Consider the following 17,972-nt stretch of genomic DNA (forward strand, 5'->3'; position numbering starts at 1 on the left):
CGGCGCGGCCACGTCACGGGCGCGGGGGAAGCTCCTCAATGAGCGCGATTGGCGCGGGGAGCGCGCGGCGCTGCCGGGGCCGCTCCGCTCCGAACCGAGCCGAGCCGAGCCGAGCCGAGCCGAGCCGAGCCGAGCCGAGCCGTGCCGAGCCGTGCCGTGCCGCTCCCGCCATGATCGCATCGCACCTCCTCGCTTACTTCTTCACCGAGCTCAACCATGACCAGGCGCAGAAGGTGAGGGGGGTCCCGCGGGGGAAAGCGGGAAAAGTGGAGAGGGAAGGGGAGAGGTGAAAAGGGGAAAGTGAAGAGGAAAAGGGGAAGGAAAAGGGGAAAAAAAAAGGGGAGGGGAAGAAGAGAAAATGGGGGGAGATAAAAAAGGGACGAAAAAGAAAAGATGGGTAAAAGTAAAAACAAAAAAGGAAGGAAAAGGAGAAGGGGAGAGGGAAGAGGGAGAGAGAAGAGGGAAAGAAAAGGGAAGGAAAGTGAAAAGGGGAATAAGTGGGGAAGGAAGAAGAATGAGGAAAAAAAGTTGAAAAAATAAAGTAAAAGGAAGGAGAAAAAAAGAAAAAAGCAGAAAGGGGAGAAAGGAAAGGAGTAAAAAGAGCAGAAATGAAGGGGGAAAGTGAAAAAAAAAAGGAGGGGAAGGGGAAAATGGGAAAAAAAACCCACAAAAAAAGGAGAACAAAACCGAACAAACTTTTTAAAAGGGAGCAGGAGGCGAGATAAGCGGGAGCGGAGGGGAAGCGGGGCCGGGCGGGCGGAGGCCCCGGCGCTGCCCGGCCGGGGCCGCGTGCGGTACGTGCCGCGGGACCCCGCGTGGCCGGGCGGCGAGGGGGAGGAGGAGGAGGAGGAGGAGGAGGAGGAGGAAGGGGGGATCTCCGCGCCTCTCGCTGCCCGCCGCACCGGGACCCCCGCGGCCGCCCCGCGCAGCACGTGTCGCCGTTCCCGCCGGCGCCGAGCATCCCCGGCAGCGGCTGCTCCGCTCCCCGCCGTGCCGGGACACGGCAGCGAGCCGCAGCCCCCGCGGCAGCGGGGTCAGCCCGGGCCACCAGCCCGGAGGTGGCACTTGTGCCCCGGGTCCCCTCCCCGCGCTGACCGCCGGCCCAAGGCGCACGTGTGCCCCGTCCCCGCACTGACAGGGCTGGAGAACGCCTTCCCGTCTCCCGTTCCCTTCGTTTTGGGGTTCTGGGTCCCTGGTTTGGGGTCCGGAGCTCCCCGAGCCCGTTCCCACAGCGCTGGGATGCTCGGGGTGAGGGTCACCCCCCGTCCCGGAGCTCAGGGCAGGAAAAGCTCGAGTGTTCCTGCTCTCCATGGCTCCGGCCTTTGTCTGGCCAGGACAGCGCTTAGGCTGGGCTTAATAAATCATTCCCGGAGGAAAAATGCTGGGTGGGAGAGAGCGCGGAGGCTCCGGCTGCTCCCGCAGTGCTTTGCTGGCATCTGGGAGCAGGGCAGAGAGAGTTCGGCTGTGATTCCTGAGGCTGGGATTGGCTGCTCCGAGTGCCAGGCCACCGGGATGTGCAAAAATCGCCATAAAAAAGCTGTGGGAAATGCTCGGAGCGACCCGGGATAACCCTGGAGATGCTCCCGGGGAAGTGAAACTTGCCACGTTGGCCCTTCACCGGGGTTAGATAGGAAGGAAACCGAGGCAGAACATTTAAAAATAAATAAATAAAAAAGACAGCAAAAACTAACCCCAACCTAAACAAAGTGCAGGGAAAACTTCCCAAGGTGAAGCGATCCGCAAGGAAATAGGGGCTCGGCTCCTCCGCTGGCCCCGGGGTTGTGCAACAGCCGCGTCCGGGCTCGGGCAGGGGCTGTGTTGTGTAACCCGGGCAGAAATAGGCCAGCGGCACAGCCCGGCCGCGCTCCGGGCTGCTCACGCCTTCCTTATCGGGAATGGCCGGGAATGGGGCAGGGGGAAAGCTGCCACGGGCAATTCTCCTTCCCTGCCCAGCGGGAGAAGGGCGTGCGAAGCCTCAGGAACCGGCTCCGTGCCCCTCGCGCCTCCCAAACCAGAACTGAAAAAAGGTTGTTGAGATGGGAGGGAGGGGAAAAAAAATATCCAGGAGCCGCTGGCCGGAGCTGGGGATCCTGTGGGATGTGGCACTGCCCTCCCGGCCGCCTCCACAACTGGATTTTCTGGGATATTTTTAAACAAATTCCCGTGAATCCTCCCATGAGGCAAAGCTGGGGGAGAGCAGGGAGCTCAGCTGGGCTCAGGGAGAGGGGGGAGAAGCCAGCTGTCTGACCTGGCTGCTTCCAGCGTGGCTGTAAAAACCATTCCTGGCTCGTAGAGCTCCCCAGGCCAAGGGAGAAGCCAGGGAGTCCCCGGCACAGGGAGGTGGAGGGGGTGAAATTCTTGGAAAGCTGTGATTTGTTTGCTTGGGTTTTCTTATCAACCCCTGTATTTGGGAGAAGAGATTGTAGGTGGTAGCCTGGGATGTGTTTTCCCTTTGGATCAGGGAGAAAAGGAGCTCAGGTGGTGTAAAAAAGTGCTTTTTCCAATAGCTGTGGTTTGTGTCCACCTCAAGGCCTTCAAAATAGCCTCAAAAACTGGATTTTTCTTCCCATTCTTGCCACGGAGCAGCTTTACCTCCTCTGCCACCCATCTGCAAGCATATTACCTTCCTCCCCGGCTCCTGCCCCTTTCCTGCCTGGAAAGTGGGTTGTCCAGACTTATCTAACCCCCAAGGGATTGTGCAAACTTTAATTAACCTCGGCAGCGTCCTTTGAGATCCCAGCTTGAAAGTTTGCCGCTGCTGCCCGGCGTTCCCTGGGATGTGCCAGCTCACCCTGGCCTTCCTCATCCTCATCCTCACCCCGCAGCCTCGTCACTGGGAGGGGGCCTGAGCACCTCCTCTCCCCCATCCCTCCTTCAAGAGGGGAACAATGGGGTTGGAATTGATTCCCCCACGTTGGAAAATGCAGGAAAGCAGGGGCAGGTTTTCCTTGTTTTAGTTTTTTGGGTTTTAAAAAATTTTTCCTTTGCCCAGGGATTGGTTTTACCCAGCTGATTCCTCCCTGCTGGCTGCTTCTGAGGGTGTGGGAGGGGCACCTTTGGCAAATTCCTGGAAAACCAACTTAACATCTTCCCCTGAGGCTGCCCAGGTCGGTGGCAGGAGCCGGGGTCAGTGGCAGGACAGCTTGTCCCACCTTGGGGAAGCCATCCCGAGTCTCCCTGCCCACCAGAGCTACCCAGCCTCAGTTTCCCCCCAACAGGGGGATGCTCCCACCATCCCAGGGGGGTCCTGGGGGCAGGGAGGCTTTGCCATCCAGCATCCCCAACACCTTGTGGGTTCAACAAGGACCAGGAGGGGCAGGGACAGCAGCAGCTGGATGTCTCTAGCTGCAGAACTGTGGGGCAGAGCGTTTTCCCTGCTGAACTGGGTTTTACTGGGGCAGCTGGATGTCTCCAGCTGCAGAACTGTGGGGCAGAGCATTTCCTGGCTGAACTGGGTTTTACTGGGGCAGCTGGATGTCTCCAGCTGCAGAACTGTGGGGCAGAGCGTTTCCTGGCTGAACTGGGTTTTTCTGGGGCTCTGGGGCAGCAGGGTCACCTGAGGATGGGCTGGTGGATGCTCCCTGGTGTCACTTCCTCACCATCAGCACCCAGCTCCACCTCCAGTGTGGATCCAGCTGCTGGCCCGGGGCTGAGGATGAGGAGGAACCGGCCGAGCAGGAAACATCTGACTCACCGGGCTGAGGATGACTCCGGGCGGGCGTGTGTCATCCCAGGAGGGAGGGAGGGAGGGAGGGAGGGCCCACGTGGGCTTGGAGCCGGCGTGGAGGGACGTGGGTGCCAGCAGGACGGGGCTGGGGAGGGTGGGGGCAGCCCAGCATCACCCCTGTGTCACCGGGGAGGTCGGGCGAGGGGACGAGCCGGTTCCCTGCCCTGAGTCACCCGGGGTGGGAAACGGGGACAGGCATGGGCAGCACAGCAGGCACTGAGCATGTGGAGCAGGGAATAAATCCTTCGGGCCCTCCCCTGCTCCCCCAGCATGGCTTTCCCCAAATTCATCACGTCCCACCGGGGATTGGGGCGGGTGGTGCTCGCACAGCATCCCCCTCCCAGGGAGCCAGCATCCCCTCAAACTTCAGGGATCCTTACAAAACAGCACGCTTCTAGTTAAAAACTGGGATGGGGAGGGAAGTAATTGAAAGGAAATATAATTCCCAGCACAAATTTCCCTGGAGAGAGGGCTGACAGCACATGCTGTGGGTTTTGGGGTGTTGCAGCCTTCCCCAGATTTGAGCACTGCTCCGTCATCTTGCAGTCAACAAATGTCTGGCTTTGTTTCCAAAAAGGTACAGAATCTGTCCCAGGGAGCAGCCACCCTCTCCCAGTGCTCTGCTTTTGCTCCAAAATCTGCTGGAATCTGTCACATCCAGCTGAAAACTGCAGCAGGAGATGCTGAGGGATGGGGAGCACGTGCTCCCTCCAGCTTCCTGGCAGCCACGTGGCTCTGGGACAGGGTTCAGAGGAAATGAAAACAAAAGGCAAGCAGCCTTCTTTTTCTCAGAACCCGGGGTCACTAGTGGGAAAGATGTGTTTGGGACCCAGAGGAACAGAGCTGCCCTCCTCTTCCCCTTCCTGCTGCGGTGCCAGAAGCGCTGCCACCCTCAGCAGCCCAGCCCCGTGTCCCCAGGAGGTGAGGCTGGAAATAAAAGCTGTTTTTTGGGGTGCTTTGAGCTCGGCTTGGCTCGGCCAGGTCCCCCAGCAGCAGAATTTGGGCAGGCTGAGGTTTCCCAGCGGTGGCCGTGCAGCCGGGACAGGCGACCCTGGGCACCTCTCCAGCATCCGGCATGGAAATGAGCTGGACCTTGGAGACAGCCTTGAGCCAGGAGATGGGGATTTGCTGGGGTTTGGTTCAAAAGCGTGGCATTGAGCTCATTACACCCACAGCTACTCCGTGATCCGCAGCTTTAACACGCTGTCCTGGGCTGGGGCATGCCCGGCGCTTCCCAGCTCCCGTCCTTCCTTCTCCCTCCGGTTTGTTTGGATTTCCTCGAGGAAACGCCACTGTTTAGGCTGGAAGCTTTCCAGAAACTCAATTGCCCCCTTCAGGATCCTAACCTAGTGACTTTGTTTGTTTGGAATTGGCAACCTGACCTAAACTATTCCATGCTCTTCAGAAGCCTTAAGCAACCGAGAAGGTGTTTTGTGTGGAGGGATGCTCAGAGTCTGGCACTGCAGGCTGAATTCCCCCTTTTATCCCATCTTGGTCACAATCTGAGGGGTGCTCAGGGTGACCAGCCAGGCCACGGGGCTGGGCAGTTTTGGGAAGGCCAGTGGCCGTTCCTTGGTGGGGCCAGGGTGGATTCCGTGGGGAAGGAGCCCTGCTGTGCGCCCTGACCTGCTTTAGCTGCCAAGTGGGGTGAGATCCACCTTGGGAGAAGATGATCCAGGTTTTAAGGGCTTTGGAGATTAGGGGGAGGTCACCCTGCTCCTCAGCTGAGGTTATTCTGGTGTGCTGCAGCCTGGAGGACATGGGGGACGTGCTGGGCAGGGCCTGGCCTGGGGAAGGGGCTGAAGCCCCAGGGGGGTTTCCCTGTTCTGGAATTTTTGGGTAGGGGGTCTTCATTGCTGAGGAGCTCCCAGAGCAGCCAGCTTCCCTGGGATGAGCACTGTCTGCTCTGGGTTGATGGCCTGGGCTGATAGCCCTGGGCATAACCCTTGGCACAGCTCAAGGGGAGGTTTCCTGCCTTGGAGGAGAGCTCCAGCCCCAGAGCCACCTCCTGACCAGGTAACTGGAGCTTGCTGGTGCAGTGAGCAGAGCCTCAGCACACGGGAGGGAATTTTCAGCAGGTGAAAGCAAACAGGAGGGGAGGGAGGAGAGTGTTTGACTTCCTGCTGGATAAGGAGAGGCTGGTAAACGCCTGGTAGCAGGAAATCTCCAGGTTTCCTTCTCCTTGGCCTTTCCTTCCTGTTTAGCTCCTGGTTTTGGGAAGGAGCTGGAAGCACCAGGAGAAGGGGGAGGAGGGTTTACTCAGAGCATGCTGCTCCTCAGGGGATGCAGCATCACTCCTGGAATGTGCTGGGCCAGGCTTTCCCCCATCCCCTGACCTCACAGAGGGAGAAATCTCAGCTCCCAGATTTCCAACAGAACTCAGGGTGGAGGGAAAAAGGATGTGCTGGAGCACCCTGAGCCCAGGCAGCCAAAACCGCAGCAGGGCTGTTGTGTCCAGCCCAGGGTGGGATGGCACGTCCCCAGCGAGGTCACCCTGGCCCTGGTGCAATTAGTGGCCCACAAAATGCCCATTTCCTGCAGCTCAGCCCCATAAAGCACAGCCCGGGCCCGGGTCCGGTGACCCGGCCTTACGTGCCTGCAGACAGGTGAGCACACGGGGTGGAGTTTTCCTCCTTGACTTCTCAGGGCTTGCAGCTGCCCTTTAATTAATGCTGAGTGGAGCTAATTGGAGCAGGGCACGGTCTGGGAGCAGGGCACGGTCTGGGAGCGGGCAGTGTCCGCCTCTCCCGCTCCCTGCTCCGGCCAGGCTGCCCAGGGCTGATGGTGGCTGGGGAGGAGCCTTCCCACCCTTCCCAGGCAGGACAGGAGCTTTGATGCCATTTTTAGAAGCGTTCTCCACACCAGCAGCTCGAGGGTAGAACAGTTTCCAGGAACAGGGGGGTGGGATGGGTTTCTTCCCTCTCCGGCCACGCGCTTGTGTCATTCCATCCTCGCTTGTGTCACCCCAGCTCCCACTTCTGTCACCCCAGCGGGGTTTGCTCCAGGCTGTTGAGTAGCTCTGGGCTCCTGGGGTGATCTCAGCAGTGCAGCAATGACAGGGCACTGCATTCCTGCCCAGCATCCCCGCTGCAGGAAGAGGCCCTGCGGGTCAAGGTCAAGGTGCGTTGGTGCCGTGCAGTGGGAAGGGCTTTGCACCTGGAGAACCTCCTGACTCACCTGAGCTGGGCTTCCTGCTGCTGCTGCAGCAACCTGTCTGCGTGCCTGCAGCTGGCTGAGCGGGCAGGAGCTGCAGGAGCAGCTCGTGGGTCAGCATTCCCAGCTGGCAGAGCCTGGGCAGGGATGCAGGCTGGCCTTGGGAGAGGGGCAGGAGCAGGGGTGGGTGATGCCTGGCATGAGCAATCCCGGCCAAGCTGCCGTGTCCTGCCCTTAGGGATGGCTCAGAGCCTGCTCCAGCTCCTCAGCAGCCAGTCCTGGGCTGCCCTGTGCCCCTGTCCCAGCCCTGTGCCTGACCCCTGGCTGTGTGTGCCCCTTGCAGGTGGACAAGTACCTGTACCACATGTGGCTCTCCAGCTCTTTATGTCCACCCAGCAGCCTCAGGAGGGGCTGGACACTGTCCTGGGCTGTGTGTGTCCCTGTCCCAGCCCTGCCCTGTGTCCCTGTCCCAGCCCCGTGCCTCACCCCTGGCTGTGTGTGCCCCTTGCAGGTGGACAAGTACCTGTACCACATGCGGCTCTCGGACGAGACCCTGCTGGAGGTGTCCCAGCGCTTTGAGAAGGAGATGGAGAAGGGGCTGGGGGCAGACACCAACCCCACGGCCTCCGTGAAGATGCTGCCCACCTTCGTCAGGTCCACCCCGGACGGGACAGGTACCGTGAGGCCGGAGGGAGGGCTGGGCACACCTGTGCTCCTGGCACTGCCACCCGGGGCCACCTCGGCTGCTGGGGCTGAGTGTGGGGACAGGCCTGGCTCCCTGCTCCGTGCTGGGGCTGGAGGGGATCCCAGTTCCTGCTGGCAGGAGGGAGGAGAGAGGGAGGGAGGCGGGAGGGAAGCCGCCCTCGCGTGCCCTTGCTGGCAGGACAGAGACAGTCACGGGTCCGGCTCATCAGATTTCACGGGCAGCAGTGCCAGCACTGTCTGAGTGCCACAGGGCCCTGGGCACAGCAGGGCCCTCACAATGTGGCCTTTCTGCTCTCCCCGAGCTGCCCAGGCCACGCTCCAGCCAGGCACATCCTCCTCTCCTGCTCCCTCGGGCATCCAGACGGGAGAGTTGCCTTTCCCCTCCCGGCCTGGTGTTCTGGGAAGGAGCTTGTCTCCATCCCTGCAGCATCACCCTGCAAGTGTTTGGTCCTGGCTGCTCCAGACCCACAGCTGGGCTGGCAGCAGCCGTGGAGGGCCCCAGGGGTGGTTGGCTGTGCTGGATGCACTTACTCAGAGCTGGGCTTGCCCTGGTGCCAGTCCTGCACAGGGATCTGTGCAAAGCCTCGGTGCCAGGGCTGCTGGCGAGGGGCACAGAGAGGGACAGAGCCCAAACCCTTCGTGGCTGCTGGCTGGCTGCTCCCTGGGGCAGGGACAGAGGGGACAGAGTCATGGGGTCACAGAGCTGTGGAATGCTTTGGGCTGGAAAAGCCCCCAGGTTGGTCAAATCCAACCAGTCCATCCCTGCCCCACGTCCCCAGGTGCCACATCCCCACAGCTGCTGAATCCCCCCAGGGATGGGCACTCCTGCCCTGGGCAGCTCTGCCAGCCCTGGGCTGCCCTTTCCATGAAGGGCAGCCCAACAATTTAAACGTTTCCCCAACAATTTCAATGTTGTATATAGCTCAAACTTCCAGTTTGAAACCATTCCCCTGTCCTCTCACTACAGCTCTGCTCAAAGGGTCTCCACCTTCCCTCTGAGCCCCTCTAATCCTCGAAGCACCCCTTGATCCTGGCCCCCCAGCTGCACCCACACCCAAAAGCTGGACCTGGCTGCCTGCCCTGGGATCGAGATTCCCATCTATTTAAATGTTGGAGGATATTTTTAATTACAGGCAGGGCCAGGAGCCGCCCCTGGGCACGGGAACTGGTGCAGCCAAAGGTGCTGGGCGCAGGTGGAGCGTGTGTCAGCACTTCCAGCGCCCTGACCCGCCTCTGGGAGAGGGAGCAGTCCCTCCCCATGCCCTTACAAGACAGATCCTTGGCTCCCTTCCCTGTTTCCAGCTTCTCCAGTGCCCCAGCTGGCATTTCTCACCCGGGGCAGGGGGACAAAGAGGAGCAGCAGCATGGAAAATGTCACATGGGAGGGATGCTGGGGCAGTCACGGCCCTGCAGCTGCCCAGGGGGCTGGAAAATGAGGGAGTTTTGAGCAAATCCCAGGGAAATGAGAGCTGGGGTTCCCTGTCCAGCTGGAGCTGGATCCAGTGAGTGGCATCAGTGTCCCTTGGGTTTTGGGGAGGGGGCAAGTCAGGGCTGGGGGCTGAGAGATGAGGGAGGATCTCACTGCCCAGGGCCATGTCCTTCCTCCTTCCCTCTTGTTAAAGCTCCTGGGCAAAGTCTGGCCTGGGCTGGGCACCTGTGCCAGGTGCCAGCAGCTGCTCCCAGCCCAAGGATGGGTTATTGCTGGTGCTGGTGCCACAGGGCTCCCAGGCATCCCCCTGTGGGATGTCCCTGTCCCCCCTGCCCTGCCCTGTGTCTCTGGGTGGGATTAGACCCCGCTTAATGCCCAGCTCCAGGGGGATGAGAGGGGCTTATGGAAATACAAGGTCACACCTGCAGGTTAAGCCAAAGCCCAGCCCTGGCTCTCGGGGGCTTTGCCATTCCAGTGTGGGGTGATAGAGGGGGGAATTCTGCTTTGAAAGCAGGAGCTCTTCTAAAATCAACTTTCCTTGCTTGGCTTGGCTCTGGCACCCACTGGAGCAGCGCCTTGCCCTGCTGGCAGCGAGGGCATGGGGAGACAGATCCCAAATAGGCTTCTCCTTGGAGCCCAGTGACTCTCCTGAGGGCTTTCCATGCTCAGTGCCACCAGCACCCTCCTCCTGCTCCACTCCTGGTGTTTCCAGGCTCTTCTGGGTCCCAGGTTTCCTCCTCCACAGAGGGGCTGGTTTAAGGATCTTGTGCTGAGCCCCAGCAGCTGATAGCCCCAGCCTGGAGCTTTCAGGAGGATGCTGCAGGATTTGTGGGATATCCAAAGGATGGCTCTTGGCAGCACCTTTCCCTTGCCTGGGGGGCTCAGCTCTTTTCCTGCTCGTGTGGCACAGAGCCTTGAAAGGCTTGGGGGAAAAATGCTGTTTCCTGCCCAGAAAACATGGGGGTTTACCACATCCCAGCAAGGCTTCCCAAGGAAGCTGTGTCTGCCTGGAGAGTTCAAGGCCAGGCTGGAGGGGCCACAGGTGCAGTGGGAGGGCAGGGGAGGGGAGCTGGGTGCTCCTGAGGTCCCTTCCCATCCCCTGGTACCACGAATGACCTGGAGGGCTGCAGTGGGAAATGCCAGGGTCTGCAGCTCCACCTGCACCTGCAGCTCCCTGGGCTCTGGGCCTCCCAGCTTTTCCTCTTTATTTTTCACCATTCCACTTTGCCAGAGGATTCCCAGGCAGTGGAATTGTGTTGGAAGCCTGGAGGGGGGATCCCTGGGGTGAGCAGCCTCTGAGGTGCTGGGAGATGATCCCACACACCAGGATCAGCCTCTCCAGGCACTCACTCTTGCCTTTGCCAAGGGCAAACAGCGCCTGGGGCCAGGGCTCTGTGTTTGCCCTGGCTGTTTGGCTTGTGGGCTCAGCACCAGGGCTGATACCTTATCACAGGACCTGGGAGACCAAACTGGGGGCAGTGCCCACACCTGGCAGTGCCCACACCTGGCAGTGCCCACACCTGGCAGTGCCCACCACGTGCTCCAGGCATGGCTGGGAATTTCCCAAGGGAGCCTTGGCTGCCCTGTTCCTCCTGCAAGGCTGATCCATCCAGGAATTCCCAGGAATTTCCCCCAAACTGCTTTTTTTTGGGGACCCTCCTGGGTTACCTCCAAGGAGCTGAGACCCTGTGCCCCTCCTGGCTGCAGTGCCCTTAGCCCTGGTGGATTTATCACCCCCCTGAGGTGTCCTCTGTGCCCTGCTGGTGTTTGTCACCCCCCTGAGGTGTCCTCTGTGCCCTGCTGGTGTTTGTCACCCCCCTGAGGTGTCCTCTGTGCCCTGCTGGTGTTTGTCACCCCCCTGAGGTGTCCTCTGTGCCCTGCTGGTGTTTGTCCATGCCCAGCCCGGGCTGTGTCCAGTCCCTGTCCCCAGCTGTGCCCAGCCCAGGCTGTGTCCAGCCCCAGCCCCAGTCCATGCCCAGTCCCTGGCTGTGTCCAGCCCCAGTCCCAGCCCCAGTCCATGCCCAGGCTGTGTCCAGCCCCAGTCCCAGTCCCAGTCCATGCCCAGTCCCTGTCCAGTCCCAGCCCCAGTCCCCATCTCTGTCCATGCCCAGTCCCCGGCTGTGTCCAGCCCCAGTCCCAGTCCCCATCCCAGTCCATGCCCAGCCCTGTCCCTGTCCAGCCCCAGTCCCAGCCCCAGTCCATGCCCAGTCCCAGCCCCAGTCCATGCCCAGCCCAGGCTGTGTCCAGCCCCAGTCCCAGTCCCAGTCCATGCCCAGTCCCTGTCCAGCCCCAGTCCCAGTCCATGCCCAGTCCCTGTCCAGTCCCAGTCCCTGTCCCTGTCCCTGTCCAGCCCCAGTCCCTGTCCATGCCCAGCCCCAGTCCCTGTCCATGCCCAGCCCCAGTCCCTGTCCAGCCCCAGCCCCGTCCCCAGCCCTGCTGCTGGCCCGTGCATACCAATGCCCGCGGGTTTTGTTCCCTTTGTGCCGCACAAAGCGGCCCCGGCAGCCAGCGCAGCACATTCGGGGCTCGAGTGCTGAGAGAGGCTTTCCCCGGCCCCTCCGCCCCAAAACAGCCAGCTGGGCGCTTTTCCCTGCCCCAAACAGGCGGGAGGGGACGGGGACAGCCCTGGGGCTGCCCTTGGAGGAGCCTTCTTGGAGCCCTGGGTCCTGGGAATTTCAGATTTTCTGTGCTGACAGGAGAACTCTGCATGGACCTGAGGCCGTGGAGAAAACTTCCAAAATTGAGTGCTAGGACTGGGATTGTGGGTCTGGAGTTTGGCTAGAAGTGTGTGATATCACAGGGTGGAAAACTTAGAGTTTAAGGGTTTAGAATATAGCAAAAAATATAAGGCAAGATGGAGGTTTTAGGGCAGAGGCTGGTCCTTCTTCTTCCTCTTCTTCTTCCTTTTCTTCTTCCTCTTCTTCTTCCTCTCCTTCTCCTTCTTCACTTTCTTCTTCCCCTTCTCCTTCCCCTCCTTCTCCATGGGTTTGGGTGGTTTTGTGTAATTGGATAAAAAGTCCACCTTGCAGGCCAGGGGTGGTTGGTTATTGGGTTAAAAGCAAAGATAATTAAGGTGTCATTTCTTAATTGGACAGTTTATCCCTAAAAGGCCTTGCAGAGGGAGACACAGGGCTCCATTTTAAGTTTGTTGGAGTGAAGTGCTGTAGAGCTCAGGGTTTGTGAGAGTATAACATAGATAAGAGCCAATAAACATCTGAGTCCAACAAGAAATTCTGTCTGGCACGTTTAACCCCAGCCCTGGCAAAAAGAAGCAAAGATTCCCCAGCAGCTCTCCCTGGGGAAGGCAGCAGGGGGGCCCCGAAGCTCTTTGGGATCCTCTCCCTGCCTGGTTTCCTGCTGCCACGTTCCAGGAGCGTGTGGCATTCCTGGGGCAGGCAGGCAGCCTGGGCTGGGCTGAGCACCAGGGGATTTTAGTACAGCAAAAGCTGAGCCAGCTGAGGAGCCCCCACAGCTGCCATCAGGGTCTGACCCTTGGGTGGAGGTTTAGGAGCTCCAGGAGCGTCAGTGGGGTCAGGAATGGCTCTGCTGCCTTCTTCCTGACGGAGCTCATCTTCCTCAGATCCCTCCCTGCTGCTTTGGGATTCCTGGGGGAGCTGGTGGGATTCATGCCCCAAAGCATCTGGATCTGCCTCAGTGATGGTCAAAATATTGATCCTCTGTGGGGGCAGAGGAGGGGCAGGGAACGCAGCAACTGCTCCAATAAAATACCGGAAAAATACAATAACGGACAAAATGATGAAATATAACCAAAAATCTGACCTTTCTGCTGGTACCTGGGAGGGGGTGTGACCTCGGGGCTCTGTGCCCAGAGGAATGAAGGGGCTGTCCTGTGCTGACCCCACAGAGGACGGGGATTTCCTGGCCCTGGACCTGGGAGGCACCAACTTCCGAGTGCTGCGGGTGAAGGTGTCGGACAACGGGCTGCGCAAGGTGGAGATGGAGAACCAGATCTACGCCATCCCCGAGGAGCTGATGAGGGGCAGCGGGGTCCAGGTGGGCTCCTGGGGGCTCCTGGCCCAGGGGATCCTGCTGGGGATCTCCCTGGCAGGAGGGATGGGGCATCCCCTCGGAGTGGGGGCCTTTTGTCACTCTTCACCTTTTTTCCAGCTTTTCGACCACATTGCTGAGTGTTTGGCCAACTTCCTGGACAAGCTGCAAATCAAGGACAAGAAGCTCCCCCTTGGCTTCACCTTCTCCTTCCCGTGTCACCAGACCAAGCTGGACGAGGTGGGTGAGGGGCTGAGCTCTCCTCTGGGTTCCACACCGATTTAAGCTCAGGCTGTTAATTAGGCTCGTTGATTTTGGGTGAGGTGACCTTTCCTGAAGGGCCACATCTCTCACCCCTGTGAAGCCATTTCTGGGTGCAGGAGCTCAGGAACAGCACTGTCCTTTTGTTTCTGTGAATATTTTTTGTCAGTGCAGTGACTGGGGGCTGCAGGGTCAGGGACACAGAGGATGGGACATTCCTTCAGGGAATGCAGAGCTTGGCATCACTTCCCAATAACCCTGCTTGGCATCTTCTCCCAACACACTATAAACCCCCTGTTCAAAAGAAAATTAATGTTTGCCAGGGGAATGTGCCAGATTGCCTTTTTAAAAGCTGTTTGATGACAATAAGTGGTGTTGGAGCTCCTGTTCTAAACACACCTGGCCAGGTTTTCCTCTGGGAAAGGGCCCTTAAGGGCCATTCAGAGTTGAGAGCAGGGTCACATTGCACTGTCCCAGGCTGCTCCAAGCCCTGTCCAGCCTGGCCTTGAACGCTTCAGGGATCCAGGGGCAGCCACAGCTGCTCTGGACAATCCTGGCTTTCTGGATTTCCCCGTAATTATCTTGAGGCTTTTCTAGCTGCCACCCCTCTGTGAGCTCTGGCAGGGTCCTGTGTGCCAGGGTCACCGTGAGTGCCAGCAGGGGTGGTGCTGGCAGAGCCAGGGCTGTGTCCTGGCAGCTGCAGGGCTCTGGGGGTGATGCTTCCGTGGCATGTGCATGGAGAGCAGCTTCTGCACCAGAGCTGCAGCCAGACGTGCTGAGCATCACATCCCTGAGCAGCCATCCCCCCCATCCTGTCTTGTCCCCTCCTCCAGCCCCAGGCAGCCATGGCTGTCACTGTCACTGTCACTGTCACTGCCAGCTCTGAGCTGTGACCTCGCCGGGAGAGCAAACATCCCAGCGAGGCACGTGGGCCCTGCTGCTGAGGGGTGATGCTGGCTGTCCCTGCCCTTATTGCCCCCCAGGATGGGCAGGGGGTGATGGATCACTCCATAGGTACAGTGAGCCCCCACCCCACAGGGATCACTCCATAGGTACAGTGAGCCCCTGCCCCACAGGGATCACTCCATAGGGACAGTGAGCCCCCCACCCCACAGGGATCACTCCATAGGTACAGTGAGCCCCCCACCCCACAGGGATCACTCCATAGGTACAGTGAGCCCCCTGCCCCATAGGGATCACTCCATAGGGACAGTGAGCCCCCACCCCACAGGGATCACTCCATAGGTACAGTGAGCCCCCCACCCCACAGGGATCACTCCATAGGGACAGTGAGCCCCCCACCCCACAGGGATCACTCCATAGGGACAGTGAGCCCCCCGCCCCACAGGGCTGGGTCAAGAAGCATTCCAAAGGCACAGTGAGCCTGTCACCCCACAGGGCTGGGTCAAGGAGCATTCCATAGGCACAGCCAGCCATCCACCCCTCAGGGATGGGTCAAGGAGCATTCCTTGGGCTCATGAACAAGTTTTGCTGCAGGGCTCAATTAAAGCTGCTCATGGGAAGCACGTTCCTGCTGCTGGGGCAGCAACGAGCAGCTCACGTGTTATTTTGTGGCCATAAACTTTATCTGACACGGAAGCTGCGGCTGATAGCCCAGCTGGTGAGCTGATAACGGGGGGCTCCCCCCTGCAGGGCCACGTGTCCCCCGTGCCAGGAGCCAGGGGTCACCTCCAAGCTTCCTCTTGCTGTTCCCCTGCAGAGCATCCTCGTGACGTGGACGAAGGGGTTCAAGTGCAGCAGCGTGGAGGGCAGGGACGTGGTGTCCCTGCTGCGCAAGTCCATCAAGAAAAGAGGGGTAAGAGCCTGGGCTGGGGGCACACGGGTCCTGGCCAGGACACCTGGGCTCCGTGGAGGTGTTTTGGTCAGTTTTGTCTCTGTTGGGTCAGCCTGTCTCCTTTCCACCCTGTCAGGACTTTGACATCGACATCGTGGCCGTGGTGAACGACACCGTGGGCACCATGATGACCTGTGGCTACGATGACCACAACTGTGAAGTTGGCCTCATCGTTGGTGAGCTGCAGCGAGGGGAAAGATGTTCTGGGGGTGTTTCCTGGGCTCCAGCAGGGCCAGAGGGAGATCCTGCTTCTTGCAGGCCTTGGGGTCTCTGGGGGAAAAAAGAGAGGAGGATGTCAGTGCTGGAAAACGGCATTGTCCAAAGTTTGTTTGCTTGGTTCTTTGCTTTCTTTGGTGCATTGGGCTGTGGCCAAAGGGAAATGGGGAATAATGGGAATGGGGGATAATGGGAATGGGGGATAATGGGAATGTGGAGATAATGGGAATGGGGGATAGTGGGAATGGGGGATAATGGGAATGGGGGAATAGTGGCAATGGGGGAATAGTGGCAATGGGGGATAGTGGGAATGGGGGATAATGGGAATAGGGAAAGGCAGTGAAGGCAGTGTCCCCGCTCACCCTGTGCCCCTGCTTGCCCCAGGAACTGGAACCAACGCCTGCTACATGGAGGAGATGAGGCACATCGACCTGGTGGAGGGGGACGAGGGCAGGATGTGCATCAACATGGAGTGGGGAGCCTTTGGTGACGACGGGGTGCTCAACGACATCCGCACCGAGTTCGACCGCGAGATCGACATGGGCTCACTCAACCCTGGCAAACAATTGTGAGCAGATTCTTGGCTCGGGCTCGTGGTTTGCTCAGCATTGTCCATCCTCCCACAGTTACTGGGACTGGGGAGGTCAGCCCAGCTAACTGGGTCAGCGTGTCCTCTGCCACCGGTGCAGAGAGGGGCTGTGTCCCAAAGCAGGGCTGTGTCCCAGCCTGGGGCTGTGTCCCAAAGCAGAGCTCTGTCCCAAAGCAGGGCTGTCCCAAAGCAGAGCTCTATCCCAAAGCAGGGCTGTCTGCCCCACCTGCTGCCCTTGTGACCCCCTCATGTGAATGATTCCTGTTCCCTTCCTGGCCAGCAAAGTCCCCCACCAGCCCAGGCAGACACCCTCACCTAATGTCCACATCCCAATCCTACAGATCTCCCATTCCCCACAGGGCTGCTGTGGCCTGGAGGGGATCTGGGGGTCCCTGCAAACTGACTGAGCCCCTTCAGGTGGCCATGAGTTCTCTTTGCAGGATGATGGTCGTGTCCACATGGCCTCATATGCTCAGTGATGGGATAGACTGCTCTGGGAAGAGATTACCCAGAATCTGTTTGGGATGGGAGGCTGCCAAGGGGTTTTCAGGTCAGCCTGTGGCCACCTTGTGGCACACACAGCCAAACACACAGATTGTTTAGCTTGGACAAAAGGAGGCTTGGGGGGAGCTTATGGAGAGAGAGGAGAGGTTTAGGTTGGATATTTGGGAAGATTTCTGCTCTGAAAGGGCATCAGCTGTGGCACAGGCTGCCCAGGGCAGCGGTGGTGTCACCATCTCAGAGGGATTTAACAGCTCTGTGGATGTGGCACTTGGGGTTAATGGTGGCCTTGGCAGAGCTGGGGAATGGCTGGACTTGATCACCTTGGAGGGCTTTTCCAGCCCAAACCATTCCCTGATTCCACCCATTGCCTCCCCACGGGCAGGTTTGAGAAGATGATCAGCGGGATGTACATGGGGGAGCTGGTCAGGCTCATCCTGGTGAAGATGGCCAAGGAAGGGCTGCTCTTTGGGGGAAGGCTCACGCCAGATCTGCTCACCACGGGCCACTTTGAGACCAGATTTGTCTCTGCCATTGAGAAGTAAGTAGGATCCAGGGGTTTCCTGGCTCCCAGCCCGTGGGTGGACCGGCACCGAGCCAGCCCGGGCCCCCACCCAGCAAAGGCTGCGCTGCCGGGCACGAACCCCCTTTTGTCCTTGCAGGGAGAAGGAGGGGCTGCAGAAAGCCCACGAGATCCTGAGCAAGCTGGGCCTGGAGCCGTCGCACGAGGACTGCGTGGCCACGCTGCGCATCTGCCAGATCGTGTCGACGCGCTCGGCCGCGCTGTGCGGGGCCACGCTGGCCGCCGTGCTGCGCCGCATCCGCGACAACAAGGGCGGCGACAAGCTGCGCTCCACCGTGGGCGTGGATGGCTCTGTGTACAAGAAACACCCCCAGTGAGTGTGGGACAGGGACAGGGACAGCAGGGACAGGGATGGGGACAGGCTGCGCTCCACCGTGGGCGTGGACGGCTCTGTGTACAAGAAACACCCCCAGTGAGTGTGGGACAGGGACAGGGACAGCAGGGACAGGGATGGGGACAGGCTGCGCTCCACCGTGGGCGTGGACGGCTCTGTGTACAAGAAACACCCCCAGTGAGTGTGGGACAGGGACAGGGACAGGGACAGGGATAGGGATGGGGACAGCAGGGACAGGGACAGGGATGGGGACAGGCTGCGCTCCACCGTGGGCGTGGATGGCTCCGTGTACAAGAAACACCCCCAGTGAGTGTGGGACAGGGACAGGGACAGGGGACAGCAGGGACAGGGATGGGGACAGGCTGCGCTCCACCGTGGGCGTGGACGGCTCTGTGTACAAGAAACACCCCCAGTGAGTGTGGGACAGGGACAGGGACAGGGGACAGCAGGGACAGGGACAGGGACAGGCTGCGCTCCACCGTGGGCGTGGATGGCTCTGTGTACAAGAAACACCCCCAGTGAGTGTGGGACAGGAACAGGGATGGGGACAGGGACAGGGACAGGGACAGGAACAGGGATGGGGACAGCAGGGGATGGGACAGGGACAGGGA

General features: G+C 59.8%; 1 protein-coding gene across 1 annotated transcript in view; it reads left to right on the plus strand.

Moving 5' to 3' along the window:
• Positions 1–17,972, plus strand: part of LOC311163000 (hexokinase-2) — a 27,217-nt gene continuing 9,245 nt past the window's right edge. The window contains exons 1-9 of the mRNA XM_084221665.1: positions 1–233; positions 7,392–7,554; positions 12,880–13,028; positions 13,143–13,262; positions 15,004–15,099; positions 15,215–15,314; positions 15,739–15,922; positions 16,830–16,985; positions 17,107–17,340. Coding sequence (XP_084077791.1) covers positions 39–233; positions 7,392–7,554; positions 12,880–13,028; positions 13,143–13,262; positions 15,004–15,099; positions 15,215–15,314; positions 15,739–15,922; positions 16,830–16,985; positions 17,107–17,340 — 1,397 coding nt within the window. The 5' untranslated portion in view covers positions 1–38. The remainder of the gene's footprint in view (positions 234–7,391; positions 7,555–12,879; positions 13,029–13,142; positions 13,263–15,003; positions 15,100–15,214; positions 15,315–15,738; positions 15,923–16,829; positions 16,986–17,106; positions 17,341–17,972) is intronic.

The sequence above is a fragment of the Fringilla coelebs genome (assembly GCF_963513975.1).
Source record: "Fringilla coelebs genome assembly, chromosome: 26".
Taxonomy (NCBI): domain Eukaryota; kingdom Metazoa; phylum Chordata; class Aves; order Passeriformes; family Fringillidae; genus Fringilla; species Fringilla coelebs.